The sequence below is a fragment of the Antechinus flavipes genome, chromosome 4, assembly GCF_016432865.1.
Source record: "Antechinus flavipes isolate AdamAnt ecotype Samford, QLD, Australia chromosome 4, AdamAnt_v2, whole genome shotgun sequence".
NCBI lineage: Eukaryota > Metazoa > Chordata > Mammalia > Dasyuromorphia > Dasyuridae > Antechinus > Antechinus flavipes.
In genome coordinates this window covers 375544464-375558396 of record NC_067401.1, presented here as the reverse complement: position 1 = coordinate 375558396, position 13933 = coordinate 375544464, and the positions used below count along the sequence as shown (strand labels likewise).

Here is a 13933-nt window from a genome sequence, read left to right as displayed (position 1 = left end):
ATAAATATATGTTTGCATGTTGCCTCCTCCATAAGATTATAAACTTCTTTTGCTTCTTTTTGAGTAGTGAAACAATGAATAATCCTGTTTTGAGTCTATTTATTAAATGGTCTTGCTATTCCTCCCATATAATACACTTTTTCCCATATCTGTACTTTTATACCATGTTTTCTCTTAGTATAGTATCTGGCACATAGTGCTTATTAAATGTTTATCATTTGACTGATAGAGAAAATGTCAATAATTCAGATTAAACCTAAAAGCTTGTCATTTATACTCCCCCTGTTAGACAACCAGTTATTAAAACATTTATCTCTAAATATTCACATTATTTTTAATTATATTTTGATTGCATATCCTTCCCACCTATCACCTAAAACCTCTCACCATCAATCTCTCACTTGAAGATAAAACAAGAAAAAATTTCATTTGTTATTTTCTCACTGAATCTTAACGAAAGTCAGTTACATTTCATGGTATTTGGGTTATAGAAAGAATTGATTTCTGTATTGGTAATACCATCTCCCCTGCCCAAAATTACTCCAAGATTGATTTATGGATACACTTCTGAAATCATTCTTCCCAAAGTGAAAATATAACAATGAAGCATCTGATAAGGAGATAAGGCACTTCCCTGCCTATATCTATGCAAACAAAGGCAAGGAATTATTTAGCAATTACTCAGATTTGGGAAAGCAATTAAATGAGATTCTCAATTATCTATGCTATGGAACAGGATAACCGCCCTCCCTCCCTGTCCCTACCCAACCATTTTCATTTGATGTTGATATGTGTTATCTATGGCTCCTCTTCTCCACTTTTAGATTAATCTTTTCCCTCCTATAGTGTCTTTGCTCAAACTGGTATGATTAATTTGCATTTTGACCAATCACAGACAAGAAGAAAGGGGCTGTTTTAGACTGTGCTAACCAGTAATTTGCCTTAGATTGAAGATGTTGCTATTAATTATTCCCAAAATGATTAAATCAGTACAGATCATACAGAAAGTATATATGATAACAAAGGGAATAACAGTTCGAGATCAAAGAAATCCCAGATTTCTTACTATTTGTTCAGTTCAGTCATTTTTCAATCATATCCTATTCTTTGTGACCCATTTGGGGTTTTCTTGACAAAGATACTGAAATGGTCTGCTATCTTCAGCTCATTTTACAGATAGGGAAATTGAGGCAAATGGGATAAGAGATTTGCCCAGAGTAACACAGCTAGGAAGTGTCTGAGGTCAGATTTGAAGTCATGAAGATAAATCTGACTGACTTCAGGTTCAGCATTCTTATCTATTGCACCAATTCTGGGCCTTAGGTTCCTCACCTGTAAAATGAGAGTTGGATAGGATAGAAAATAATGGGATTATGTGAGAAAAGTTGCTAAACAGGTCATGCTCAGGCAATCACTGCTGGTCATACGCCTGGGACATCAATGACAGGTCTAGAATATCTGTGGCAGCACTTTGTGTGGCAATAAAAAAACCAGAAGTAAACTGAATTTGTTTAAGGAACGGCTGAATAATGTATGTGTAATGCATTGTATCATGCAGTGAGACTATTTGATGTAGAGGGCCATATAAGGCCAGCCTTAGAGCCAGGAGGATGTGGGTTCAGGTTCTGCCCACGACATTTAATGGGCTGTGTCATTGCAGGTGCATCTTTTAACTTTTGAGAATATTTAGGAGTTTGGAAAGATTCTGAGTTACAGCTGAATTTGCATTAGTGCAGGATGATTAGTTTCCTTACCAGGGAGTTGCTGGTCTAAACTAATGACATTGTAGGAATGACAACTATTAGGAATTCATAGAAACAGGGCAAAACTTGTGTGAATTGATGTGGAACAAAGAAAGACCAGGAAACATGTGTAATTGATGCAATGATATAAATGAAAACAATAGTGAAAGACAACAGAATTTAGATCAAATGCAATGATCAATCAATGATTCCCGAAGACTGATGCTGGAATGCACGTCCTTCCTTGGCTTAAAGAGATGGTTTGTTTCTAGATGCAGATCAATTCTTCTCTGTCAGTTGAAGTCTCAGCCACTTTATTAAGATAGCTTTGTTTTATATGAGGACTATTATTGAGGGTCAGGGATGGAGATGGGGTAGATTTTGGATGAAAAAGACAAATGTCTCAATAAAATAAATTTTTGAATTTTCATTTTTTTGAATTTTTGATTTTCATATTTTTTCAAATTCAAAATTGAGTAAGAAGATTTGAACTAGATGATTATTTGGTCCCTTGCAACTCTCAATGCCCTGCTTTCCAATAGGCAAAGCTTACAGGGAGGGCCTTCTCAGAGCGCTTATATCCTGGGTGATAATTCTGTCCTGCATGATGTCAGTCTACCAGTAGAATTTTAAGAGATCTGCTGCAGCAAGACACCAGATACTTAAATGTTTTGTTGGGGGCTAACTTGGGTGATGGATGTGGAGGGGAAATGGCCTTTGGGCCCTGCTCCGTCATAGCCCATAGTTTAAAGGCTCAGGAACTGAGGCATTGCCAGATGGCCGACGGAGAACAGTCTGTCAGGATAAGATAGGATTCTTAACCGCATTGGGTCTGTTTCCCTTATCTATAAAATGAGGGATTTGGCCTAGCTAACTCTGTAAGGTTCCAACCAACTCTGACTTATTGAATTAAAAAAAAAAAAAAAAAAGAAAATCCCAAAGAATAGAAATGATTAAACCGGCACCACTCAGCAACAAAAGTCAATGTGAAGAAATAATTAAACCTAAGATGACTCCACAACTTGGGGTTAGAGGTCTTAGCAGGAAGGCAAAGCCATCCACTTGCTCTTAGAGACAGGGATATGGAATGGCGACATTTGTCTACCCAATATTAATGATGGAGAACTCTTCTATTTGATCTTTAAAAAAAAAACAAACTAGAATGATAGTGGTCTGAAGTCTCCAACACACTTCTGTGGTCCTAGCTTCCTGAGTTAGACAATTGTAGGATCACGAATTGTGGGATCTTTCAACCTTATGTACTTCCTAGATCTTGACTGCTGGTGACTGGCTTAGTTCTGTATAAATAAGGCCTCAAACCCATAATTGTCCTTAGAATCGGTATATTCATTGGTTCCTCACTCCTAGTACTGGTCCAGAATCTCAGAAAAGGAGCAGGGGGAGCATGTCAAACTGGAACAGGTAACAGGGACTGGGAGGGGAGAAGGCGGCACCTGTGGTTGAAACCTAGCTACCCAAGTCATTCCCGGGCCTCCTTTCCTCAGTTATTGTCTTTGTGCATCTGGAATTCGGGCATACTCCAGACCCTGGGGGTGGGATGGATGTCCCGCTCCACATCCTCTGAGATGGTCCTGATGTCACTGGCGAACGGGAAGATGCGGGAACGGGTCCTAAAGGTGGTCAGGGAGAGGGAGCCCCGGGACCGCATGTTCCACTGCTTGGTCAGCTTCCTGACATCCTCCTCTTCCTTCATCTTCTCCAGGACTTCCTGTAGGACCGAGCGGAAGAGCTGGGATACCTCATGGACTTCGGGCTCATATTCAGCAATGAGCTGCCGGAACCTAGGAGAAGCCCAAGAGTCAGAGGGCAGGACACACATGCGAGATTCAGCTTTGAACACTGTTTCTACCAGGTTTTATCCCCAGCTGTTTCCTTCCTCTTCCTCCAAGGAAGGCCATTTACTCCATTAAGGGAATATTGCAATTCTAGTTTCTCCCAGTGAAGGCTGTATTTGTGTGTTCAGATGCTTGCAGGAAATATAGCATATTAGAGGCAGTGGATAGAGCACTAGCCCTGAAGTCAACAGGATCTGAGTTCAAATCCAGCCTCAGACACTTAATACTTCCTAGCTGTGTGATCAAGTCACTTACCCCCAATTGCCTCACCAAAAATAAAAAAAGCTCCAGGAATCATTACATCATGAAAAGATGCCATATAAATTATTAAAAAATTAGACTTCTTGGTCTAAGTGGCAGAACTGGGAACGAGGGTTGTTGAGGCAGATTTGAGTTTAATGTAAGGAAACACTCATTAATAATTAATGAAACGTGATGTCTTGAGAGGTGGTGAATTCCCCCTTACTGCCGTATAAAATAGATTGTGAAAATATTGTCCCCATTTTATTTAGAGTGAACTGAAGTTTTAAGAAGTTAATGAAGATAAGAAGTTAAGAAGGCTAGATGACCATCTGCTATTAAAAGGAAGTTGGGGGCGGGGGAGCAGTGGTCAAGGGAACAGGAACACTGGTTCTGGGGTCAGCAGATCTGGTTCACACCTCATCTCTGCTATTATTTGTGGGTTCTTGGGAAAGTCATTTAATTTCCCCCAGGCCCCTGTTTTCTCATCTGTAAAATAAAGAGATTAGAGAAGCCAGGAAAGCAAAGCTGAGGGAAAGAAAATAAATAGTTGTTAATTGAAGACATTTATTTTTGATATTTAATATTTTATTTTTTAAAGATAGTTTTCAACATTTACTTTTATAATATTTTGATTTCCATTTTTTCTCTCTTAGCCTTTTCCCCTCACCAAGAAAACAATCTGATATGTTATAATACAATCATATTAAACATTTTCACATTAGTAGTATAGTGAGAGAAGAATTGGAACAAAAGGGAAATACCTAGTACTGGTCCAGAATTTCAGAAATTCTGAAAGAAAAAAAGTGAAAATAGTATACTTTAATCTGCATGAAGACTCCATAGTTCTTTCTCTGAATGTGGATAGTATTTTCCATCACAAATCTTTTGGAATTAGAAGATATTTATTTTTAAAAGAAGGATTTGGACCATGTACCTTATGAAATTCTTCTCAGCTCTGGATCTATGACCTGAGTTTGAGTCCTGTCACTTACTAGCTGTGTGACATTGGTCAAAGCGACTAAATTTTCCATGCCTCACCCTTTTCACATACAAGGTTTCTCAAAAGTCAGGGCAATTTTAACTAACTTTAAATTGAACTAAGACTTTTAGGACATCCTTTGAAAAAAAGAGGTGAGGTAGGGTTTGTCTGTACCCTGTAATGTAGGGTTATTCTAAGGATCAAACCAAATGAAAAACTCTGTGTATGTGTGTGTGTGTGTGTGTGTGTGTGTGTGTATTTATTTATATTCACACATTATAATTGTTAAATGTTATAAAGTATTGTGATTCACTTCCTGAGATGAGACAAGAACCATCCTATTTTGTAATTTCTCTTACTACAGTAACAAGTGAGCCATCATACTTCCTTCTTTGTTCTCTAATGGCAGAGTCTGTATGTATTTTGATATTCTTGACCATTGAAAAAAAGATGGTGGAAGGACTCTTACCTCTGGTCCTGGAGTCTTAAATGGAGGGCAAAAAAAATGAAAGAACAAATTTACACCAAGAAAATCTCAATAGGGCATAAAAAGAAAACTGAAATTGGAATCCGAAGTCTTGTTTCTCACACATACTATCTTCAAGAGCTTGGGAAAGCACTTAATTTCTCTATGCATGTGTTTTCTCATGTTTAAAACAAAGGCATTGGTCTCTTTTCTTTCAAATTATTGGAATGAGAAAGATGGGAGGGAAAAAATAAATGTTTGTTCATTGAAAAATAAAATAAAAATTTAAAAAGCAGATGGTGTTGGTCTAAATAATCTCTGAGGTCACTCATAGCTCAAAATTTATGATGCTACTGTATATGTTTTATGATTTTTACAGCTAGCTCTATTAAGTGTTCACAGGCCCCTGTGAGGTATACAGGGTAATGGTGATAGTCCCATTGCCTCATCTCTAATTTCTCACCTGAGCTGGAGGTAATCCTGCATCCTTAAGGACTATGTCCATGGACCATGAGGAAAGTACTTTGCAAACCATAAAAGTGCTATATAAAACAGAGTTACTAATTTTATTATAAGAGCTTCAATGGCATAATCTTCTTAATTCCATTGCAAATCTTAAAGTAAATGTAAGAAATAATTGGTTTTCCTTTATTCCTTTTTGTATTTTGGATGGTGAACCCATGAAATGATGGAGAGGAAGGTGGATTTCTCTATTTCCCTATGGCTGATCATCATATAATCCAATCAGGACTATCTCTCTGCAAAATTGGGAAATAACCAAATTGCAGGGCCTTTTCCTTATCTCTTTTTCCCTACTCTAAAAGGCACCTTCCTAAAAAAGAAAGACTTCTTTCATTCTATCTTCTCATCCACAACACAGAGATAAACCACACACACTATAACAGCCTTGAAGACAGAAACTATATTTGCATTACTTTCTCTTTCCAGCATTTAGTCCAGTGCCTGACATACTAAGTAAATGCTTCTTGACTTGACTTAACTTATTGTACAAGTAAATCACATTAATGATTGCTTGTTCTCTTCCTTTTATTAAAACTCATCTCCCTTCAAATTAACCTTTTCAGACTAGTTTATCTAAAGGGATTATAATAGCTCAAATTCCAACAGGACTCATTTCACAACAGCCCTATAAAATAAATTGTGAAAATATTGTCCCCATTTTATTTAGGATGAACTGAACTTTTAAGAAATTAATGCCTTTATCTGCACCTAGAGAGAGACTGTGGGGACTGAGTGTGGATCACAACATAGTATTTTCTCTCTTTTTGTTGTTGTTTACTTGTTTTTGTTCTCTTTCTTATTTTTTCTCTTTTAATCTGATTTTTCTTGTGCAGCACAATAATTGTGAGGGAGAAGGAAAGAAGAAAAAAAATTGGAATGCAAGGTTTTGCAAGGTGAATGTTGAAAATTATCTATGCATGTGTTTTGAAAATAAAAAGCTTAATTTAAAAAAAAGAAGTTAATGCCTTGTACACAGTCACAATACTAGTGGGAGATGAAACCAAAACTTAAACATGGGTCCTACTTGGATCAGCATGCTTCTTATTGCACAATCCCCTACTCCCTCTCTCCCCTTTTTAGGATAAAAGTGCAGATGAATGACAGTTGGTACTCCTCAAGGGTTAAAATTTGTTTTAATAGGAACTACCTGGAAACATAAATACATAATACATTGACCCCAAGGAATGCCTGAAATATTTGAGGTTCCATATATTATTAATACAAGAACTTTAGAATGAGTATGCAAAGTCAAAGGTATTTAACCTAGAAATTTGTCTTGGACAGAGGCACTACAGGTCAGCTTAAAAATGTTCACTTTGGTTGAGAATTTGGTTGAGAATAGAAATCAAAGAAATGCCTATCAATTGAGAAATGGCTAAACAAACTGTAGTATATATTTGTAATGAATCTTATTGTGCTGTAAAAAATGACAAGCAGGATAATTTCAAAAAAACCTGGACTTAATGAAGGGATGATGCAAAATGAAATGAACAGAGCCAGGAGAATATTGTACATAGTGACGGCAACATTGTTCAGTGAAGAAGTGTGAATTCTCAGCAAAACAGTGGTCTAAGACAATCCCAAAGGACTAAGATGAAGCTTACAATCTGATTCCAGAGAAAGAATGGATATTGTTTGAAACATGCTATTTTTCAAGTTCTATTTTTCCCCCTTTCATTCAAGTCTTCTTGTATAAAATGACTGATATGGAATTTTTTTTTAAAAAAAGGATCTTTATATACAAAAATATTTAGAATAGCTCTTTTCTGGTAGCAAAGAATTGGGAACTCTGGGGAGACCCATCAACAGGAGAATGGCTGAACAAATCGTGGTAAATGAAATATTATTGTGCTTTAAGAAATGATGAGCAGGATGCTCTTGGAAAAATCTGCATTTGGTCTACTTTGAAATCGAAAGATGAAAAACAAAAAGAAGATATAAAACTCAATGCTCAGACCAACAAGTTAGTGAATTGGTTTGGTGCAGACAGGGACCTGGGGGCTGCACAAGTCTGTGCTGAGCCATCAGAATAACTGGATTAAATAATTTCATAACAATGGAAACATTCTCTCTGTTTCCCCATCTGGATCTAGGCCTGAGTTTCTCTCTCAAGGTAAACACAATAATAATTTCTTCTAATGAAGTCACCAAATTTAATTAGCTAGTTGTCCTAGCAACACATAAGAACATGACTTCAAGGAACAATAAAAAAAATTTATGTCCCTTTGCTGGATAGTGACCAGTGGTTCGGAAGCCACGAGGCTGCATACTTTGGGTAAGTCCTATCCTAGTGTATGTATGGCCTTAGACTTAACTTGTGGGGAAAGATCTCTTCCACTTTTCCATTGGCCCAGATATTATTTTAAGGCCTTTTTTTTCTGGCCATTGCCAAACATACCGCCTGTATTCTGGCCATCCTCCTCCTCCCCTCCCACCTCTGGACTTTGCCCTTGGGACCCTAAGATCTGATAGGTGAGCCTTATCTTGTCCATAACCATTTTCAAACAAATCATTTCCAAACCGTGTCAGTCTGCACGTATTCCTTCTTGCCTCCACCCCCCAGCTAAGGTCAAAGGCAATTCCAGGTGGACTTGGCAGCCAGTTATGGTCTATGTCAGAATTAATTTCATGAACTCATTCTTCTTTTTCCTATATTTTTTCCAAACCATTTACAATCATGTTAAATGGAACCTGCCATTTACACTTGGGAAGCTGGAGAAAAGCTCTGTTATTACTGTAAAGTTTTCTTTTTCTCAACTACTATGAGAAAGATTTTTTTATGGGATGGGGACAGGGCTATCTGCATTCCTCAGATTATAATATATGGACTCTATAATCATGAGTATATTATATTATATACTATAACATCTATAATATAACATATAATATTATATAATAAAATTACTCTGTAATATAGTAGAAGGATTCCTGAATTTAGAATCAGAGTCTTGGGTTCATAGCCCACTAGTGTGACTTACTATTTATATGGTGTGGGTACTTAAACTCTCTATACCATGTATGTATAATGAGAGAGCCGGCCTGGAGGCCCTCCAAGCTCCCTTGGAGCCCTGAAGCTTTGCCGCTGCCTCCTTCCCTTGCTCAGTCACAGATCCTTACCTGAGGATCATGGGCCCACAGTAGGAAGGGTGGATTTTGGTGCAAGCGTCCTCCAACTGCAGCCGCTCTCCGGGGCTCAGGTCGTAAGCATTCCTGGGTGGGCTGGCCAGCCAGCTATAGTCAACACCGGTTCGGATCTTCCGGTATTCGTTCTCCCTCTCCCGGTGCTGTTTCTCAGCTTCCTTTGTCTGCCAATCCAGCTCCATCATCAGGGTCTCAATCACCATCTCGGCTGGGCTTCTGGGAGTCAGCCTGGAGGAGGTCTCGCTCCATCGGAACCACGGAACCAGGGACATGGCCTCTGTGCTTCTGGATGTGTAGGTGCAGGGACAGGGAATAGAAAGACGGTCAGGTGGGAAGGTGGTCCAGCACTGGGCTCAATTATGGACATCATCCTTAGTCAGGTACATCAGGGCTTCTTAAACTTTTTCCACTCAGGACCCCTCTTCACCCAAGAAATGTGTGTGTGTGTGTGTGTGTGTGTGTGTGTGTGTGTGTGTGTGATTTAATCTCATCAGTTTATTCACCAGTAAAACAAGGGTGATAAGGGTGATAATAATAATACTCACCTTTCAGGGATGTTTTGAGAATAAAATGAGATATTTGTAACACAAATGCAAGTTATTATTATTACACACCATAGTACTTTATATTTATTTATGTTTCTATTAGCCAGTCTCAAAGCCCATTAGTGTGGTGCTCTCTCCTCATTGGGGGAGATCAGTGTGCCCTGCCTTTGAATGAGACAAGTTAGAATTTGGGACAATGGGAGAGCTTCATTCTCTAGAAACTTTTTTCAAGCGTCCAGTCTTTTCAGGTATTTCTGGTACTTACCTTATCCCCAGCTCGCTACATTAAATACTTAAAGGAATTTACCATGCTTTCAAGTTTCTTTACAATGCAATTGGCTTTCAGTACATTTCTCCTTTCTTATTAAAGCTTTTTAATTTTCAAAAGATATGCGTTGACAATTGCAAAACTCTGTTCCAATTTCCTCCACTCTCACCCCACCCCCGTTCTCCCTACCACCTTCCTAGATAGCAAGAAATCCAATATATGTTAAACACTGTAAAAATATATGTTAAGTCCAATATATGCATACATATTTATTCAATTATCTTGCTGCTTAAGAAAAATCAAATCAAAAAGGAGAAAAAAATGAGAAAGAAAATAAAATGCAAGCAAACAACAACAAAAATAGGTGAAAAATACTATGTTGTCATCCACATTCAGTTCCCACAGTCCTCTCTCTGGGTGTAGATGGCTCTCTTCATCACAAGGTCACTGGAACTGATCTTTCAGTACATTTCAGTGGAAAGATCATTGACTTTCAATGAGAATTCAAATTTGCTTCTGACACTTAAAACCCATGTGATCTTTGGCAAAGCTCCTTTAACCTCAGCTTTCTCATCTGTAAAATAAGATTGAACTCTATCATCTTCACAAGGTCCCTTTTAGTTTTAAATCGATGAGCCTTTAAATTTATAGTCTTAATCTCTCTTCTGAGCTCTAGTCCTGCATTTCCATTCTCCATCTGCCATTTGCACATATCCAGTTGGATTCCTTCTAGCTAGCCCATCCAATCCCACTAAAAGGACAGGAGTAGTTCCTTGAAACGACATGATGATAGTTAAGAAGGATATGGTTCCCCAAAGAATACTCTCTCTTTCAAAAACAAGGTGTGTGCCGGAGGCCACAAAAAGATCCCTATTTACTGACAAAAACATTCTCATTGTTTTCCCATCTCCCTCAGCACCTACTCACTCTGCCCCTTACCTGACAGGAAACCCATCACCGGGCATGGAGAAGACTCATGAACTTCCTACTCCCTTGCCTGGCTACCTTTCTCCCTACCTGGTATTAATTGCTGCTATTGTTTTCAGTGGAGAATTCATGGGAAAGCTAATTGCTAACAAGAGGGCCCTCAGCCTTTATTCTTAGGAAGATCATCAAAGATGAGACAGGCAAAGTATAGAAGGAAAGGGAATTTGATGGCCCTGAAATCAAAGGATGGACTATGCTTGTAAGTAATAAATAAGGGTATTTTATTCTCCCTTATTTAGAATGATAACATTTTCAAATTTTCTTGAGAGAATAACCTGAGGACAGAGCACTGGGCCCAAAAGCTGAGGGGGCCAGGGATTCTAGCTGTTGGATATTACAAGTCAACTAGAAGAAAGATGATATGGATAGTGGGAAGAGTGCTGGATTTGGAGTCAGAGAAATTGGGACTTACTTCTTACAGCTACCTGTTTGACCTTGGGACTATTATAGCATCTGGGTGCCATGATGCTGGACTTGGAGATGGGAAGACTAAGTTAGAATCCAGCCTAGTTAATGTCTGGTTGTGTGATCCTAGCTAAGTTATTAAACTTCTCAGACTCAGTTTCCTCATCTGTAAAATGGAGATAACAGTAATATGGATCTCACAAGTTATTGTGAGGAACAAATTAGATAATGTATGTGAAACACTTTGCAAATTCTTATAAATGATCATGATTATGAAACCACTGTAGACATTAGTTTATTCATCTGTAAAATAAGAAAATTAAAATAAAATTAGGATACTTTTTAGTTCTAAATGCTAAGATTAAATAGAGGCCAGATGACTATTTGTCAAAGATACTGTAAGAAAAATTCCTATTTAGGTATAGGTTGGATCAGATAATCTACCAATGCTTAGATTACTCTGTGATTTTCTCCTCTGCTTCCAGATAATTCCTTGTTTGAGAAAACTTCCTTGATTAATCCCCACAGCTCTTGTGACTATTCCTGCAAACTATTACCTTTGGACCTTGCAGAAATAATTTGTACAATAGTTTGCCTTGGCCCACCATCCTCATCTCCCTCAAGAAATCAAACAAGATATTTCTGGCTGTCAGTAGCTCTTGACCTCAGGGAATTCAATTCCATCTTTCTGTTTCACCAACAGGAAAGTAATAGGATTAGAAGGAAGCCAGAGAATCTTCTGACAATGAATGAAGTAGAAAGGAATTAGTCTTTGCCAAAAAAGAAATTTTAAATCACCAATAATGACACCAACAAATCATCCTTGCCTTAGGGCACATCCTGACCCATGGCCGGTTTCTGGTAAATTTGCATTGATCCTGCATGATGGATCAAGTTGCTAAGACAGCCAAGATGACCCCACTGTGTCCAATTATTTTGGATTTAGGAATTTCAGCTGTCTTAATGACCATGTGGTAAATTGCCTGAATCATGAGAAAACAGTTGATTCAATCTTACATCTAGAAAGAGCTTCAGTTAGAAATCTAAGCCAATATTGCCTCATTCAAATTGTTCCCTGCTTAGGAAAAAGAAACTGAGACCTCTCTGTACAAGTGCTTAGCACTGACTAGTGAACTGAGTTACCCACATTGGGATTAGTTTTGTTTTTAAAAATAGTTTTTAAAGCACCAGCCCTGAAGTCAGCAGGACCTGAGTTCAAATGTGACCTCAGACACTTAACATTTCCCAGCTGTGTGATCCTGGGCAAGTCACTTGACCCTAATTGCCTCAGGGGGAAAAAAATAGCTTTTATTGACAGAGACAATCTTAATATGCTACTGTATAGGAAAGGGGAGGCTGTATTAGGCACTGCCTTGGGGGAAGAAAATTTGTAGGAAGTTCCATAGGGAAAGAAGGGTGATAATGTTATCACTCATTTAACATGGACTCCAGGTGTAGTATTGTTAGTGATTTAGGAGCCTGATAGTCTATATTATTGAGGCAGAATACATAGTAGAAGGGATTGTGTACAAGAGAGATTAATAGTCAGTGCTCTAATGCTGGTATGACAGTACTGGAATCCCACATTCCCATCCCCATGAGGATCGTTGGTTCTCTGGGACCTTGGTTGGTTCACTCTGAAAATCACGGAGAACGTCTCACATCTATGCTCCTTAGGAGAGTGGGCTCTTATATGATAAAAAACGGCAGCTCACATTTATATAGTGCTTTTTGGTTTGCAACTCCTCTGCTAGGTAGGCAGTGGGAGAGTTATTAACCCCTTTTTACAGACTCAGACATTAAGAGTTTTGACTGATCACAAAAGTGGTAAAGGAACTGGAAAATGGATTTTCTAACTCCAACTTAGATAATATCCTAACTCCTAACTCTCACTTCCAATCTCTCTATCAGTTGCCAAGTCTTGTCATTTCTACCTTCATCACATTTCTCACGGCTGACCCTACACCACTGTACAGACTCTCATCACTTTATTCTTGAACTATTGGAAAACCTGCTGTCTCTGCTCACCACCTGCTGTCCGTCCCCACACCAGCCCATGTTCTACTCAGCTGCCAAACTGATCTTCCTCCATCTCCTTTGCCTCTAGGATCAAATTCAGCGACTTCCTCTTGCCTCCAAGGTTAAACAGAAAATCCTCTTCTTGGTTTATCAATCCTTCCACAAGCTGCCCTCTTCCAACCTTTCCTGTCTTCTTGTACCTTATACTTCTCTGGTACTTTGTAATCCTTGCTGTTCCTTTCACAAGACACTTCATCTCCCTGATTCCACCCTGTTCCTGATGCTTTGAACTCTCTGTTCCTCCACTTCTCTTCCTCATGGCTTCTCTGGCTACTTCTGCTACTCTGGATTCCCTTCTGAATTTCCTCCTGTTCTTCCCTGCGTATTTTATCCAGGAGTTCAGTTTTAATGTAAAGCATAAATCTATATGTGGCTTATAGGGAAATGTCCCACTGAGCAGTTTCCTCCTTATTATGTTTACCTGGGAGCCAGACTTAATCATCTTTAGATGGAGAAAGAGCTAAATTGTAAGAGTAAAAGCAGGACCTCTGTACTTCTTACTTTTCTCACATATATTCCAGTATTACAAATAACAGAATCAATTCAATTCAAGGAACATTAGACCATCTGTGATGAGAAAGGGGGATTGAAAACTGCATTAGTGGAAGGAGTATCCACATTAGTGAAACTATGGGCCCATTAAGTACTGAGTAGTAATAACTATTATTACCACTCACATTTACATAGCACTTTTGATTTT

General features: G+C 38.4%; 1 protein-coding gene across 1 annotated transcript; it reads right to left on the bottom strand.

Moving 5' to 3' along the window:
* Positions 1 to 2154: 2154 nt before the first annotated feature.
* Positions 2155 to 9227, bottom strand: RD3 (RD3 regulator of GUCY2D). Its single transcript, XM_051994010.1, has 2 exons — positions 8926 to 9227; positions 2155 to 3544 (listed from the first exon to the last, which is right to left on the bottom strand). The coding sequence occupies exons 1-2, from the start codon at positions 9219 to 9221 to the stop codon at positions 3244 to 3246; spliced, it is 597 nt and encodes a 198-aa protein (XP_051849970.1). The 5' UTR covers positions 9222 to 9227; the 3' UTR covers positions 2155 to 3243.
* Positions 9228 to 13933: the final 4706 nt, after the last annotated feature.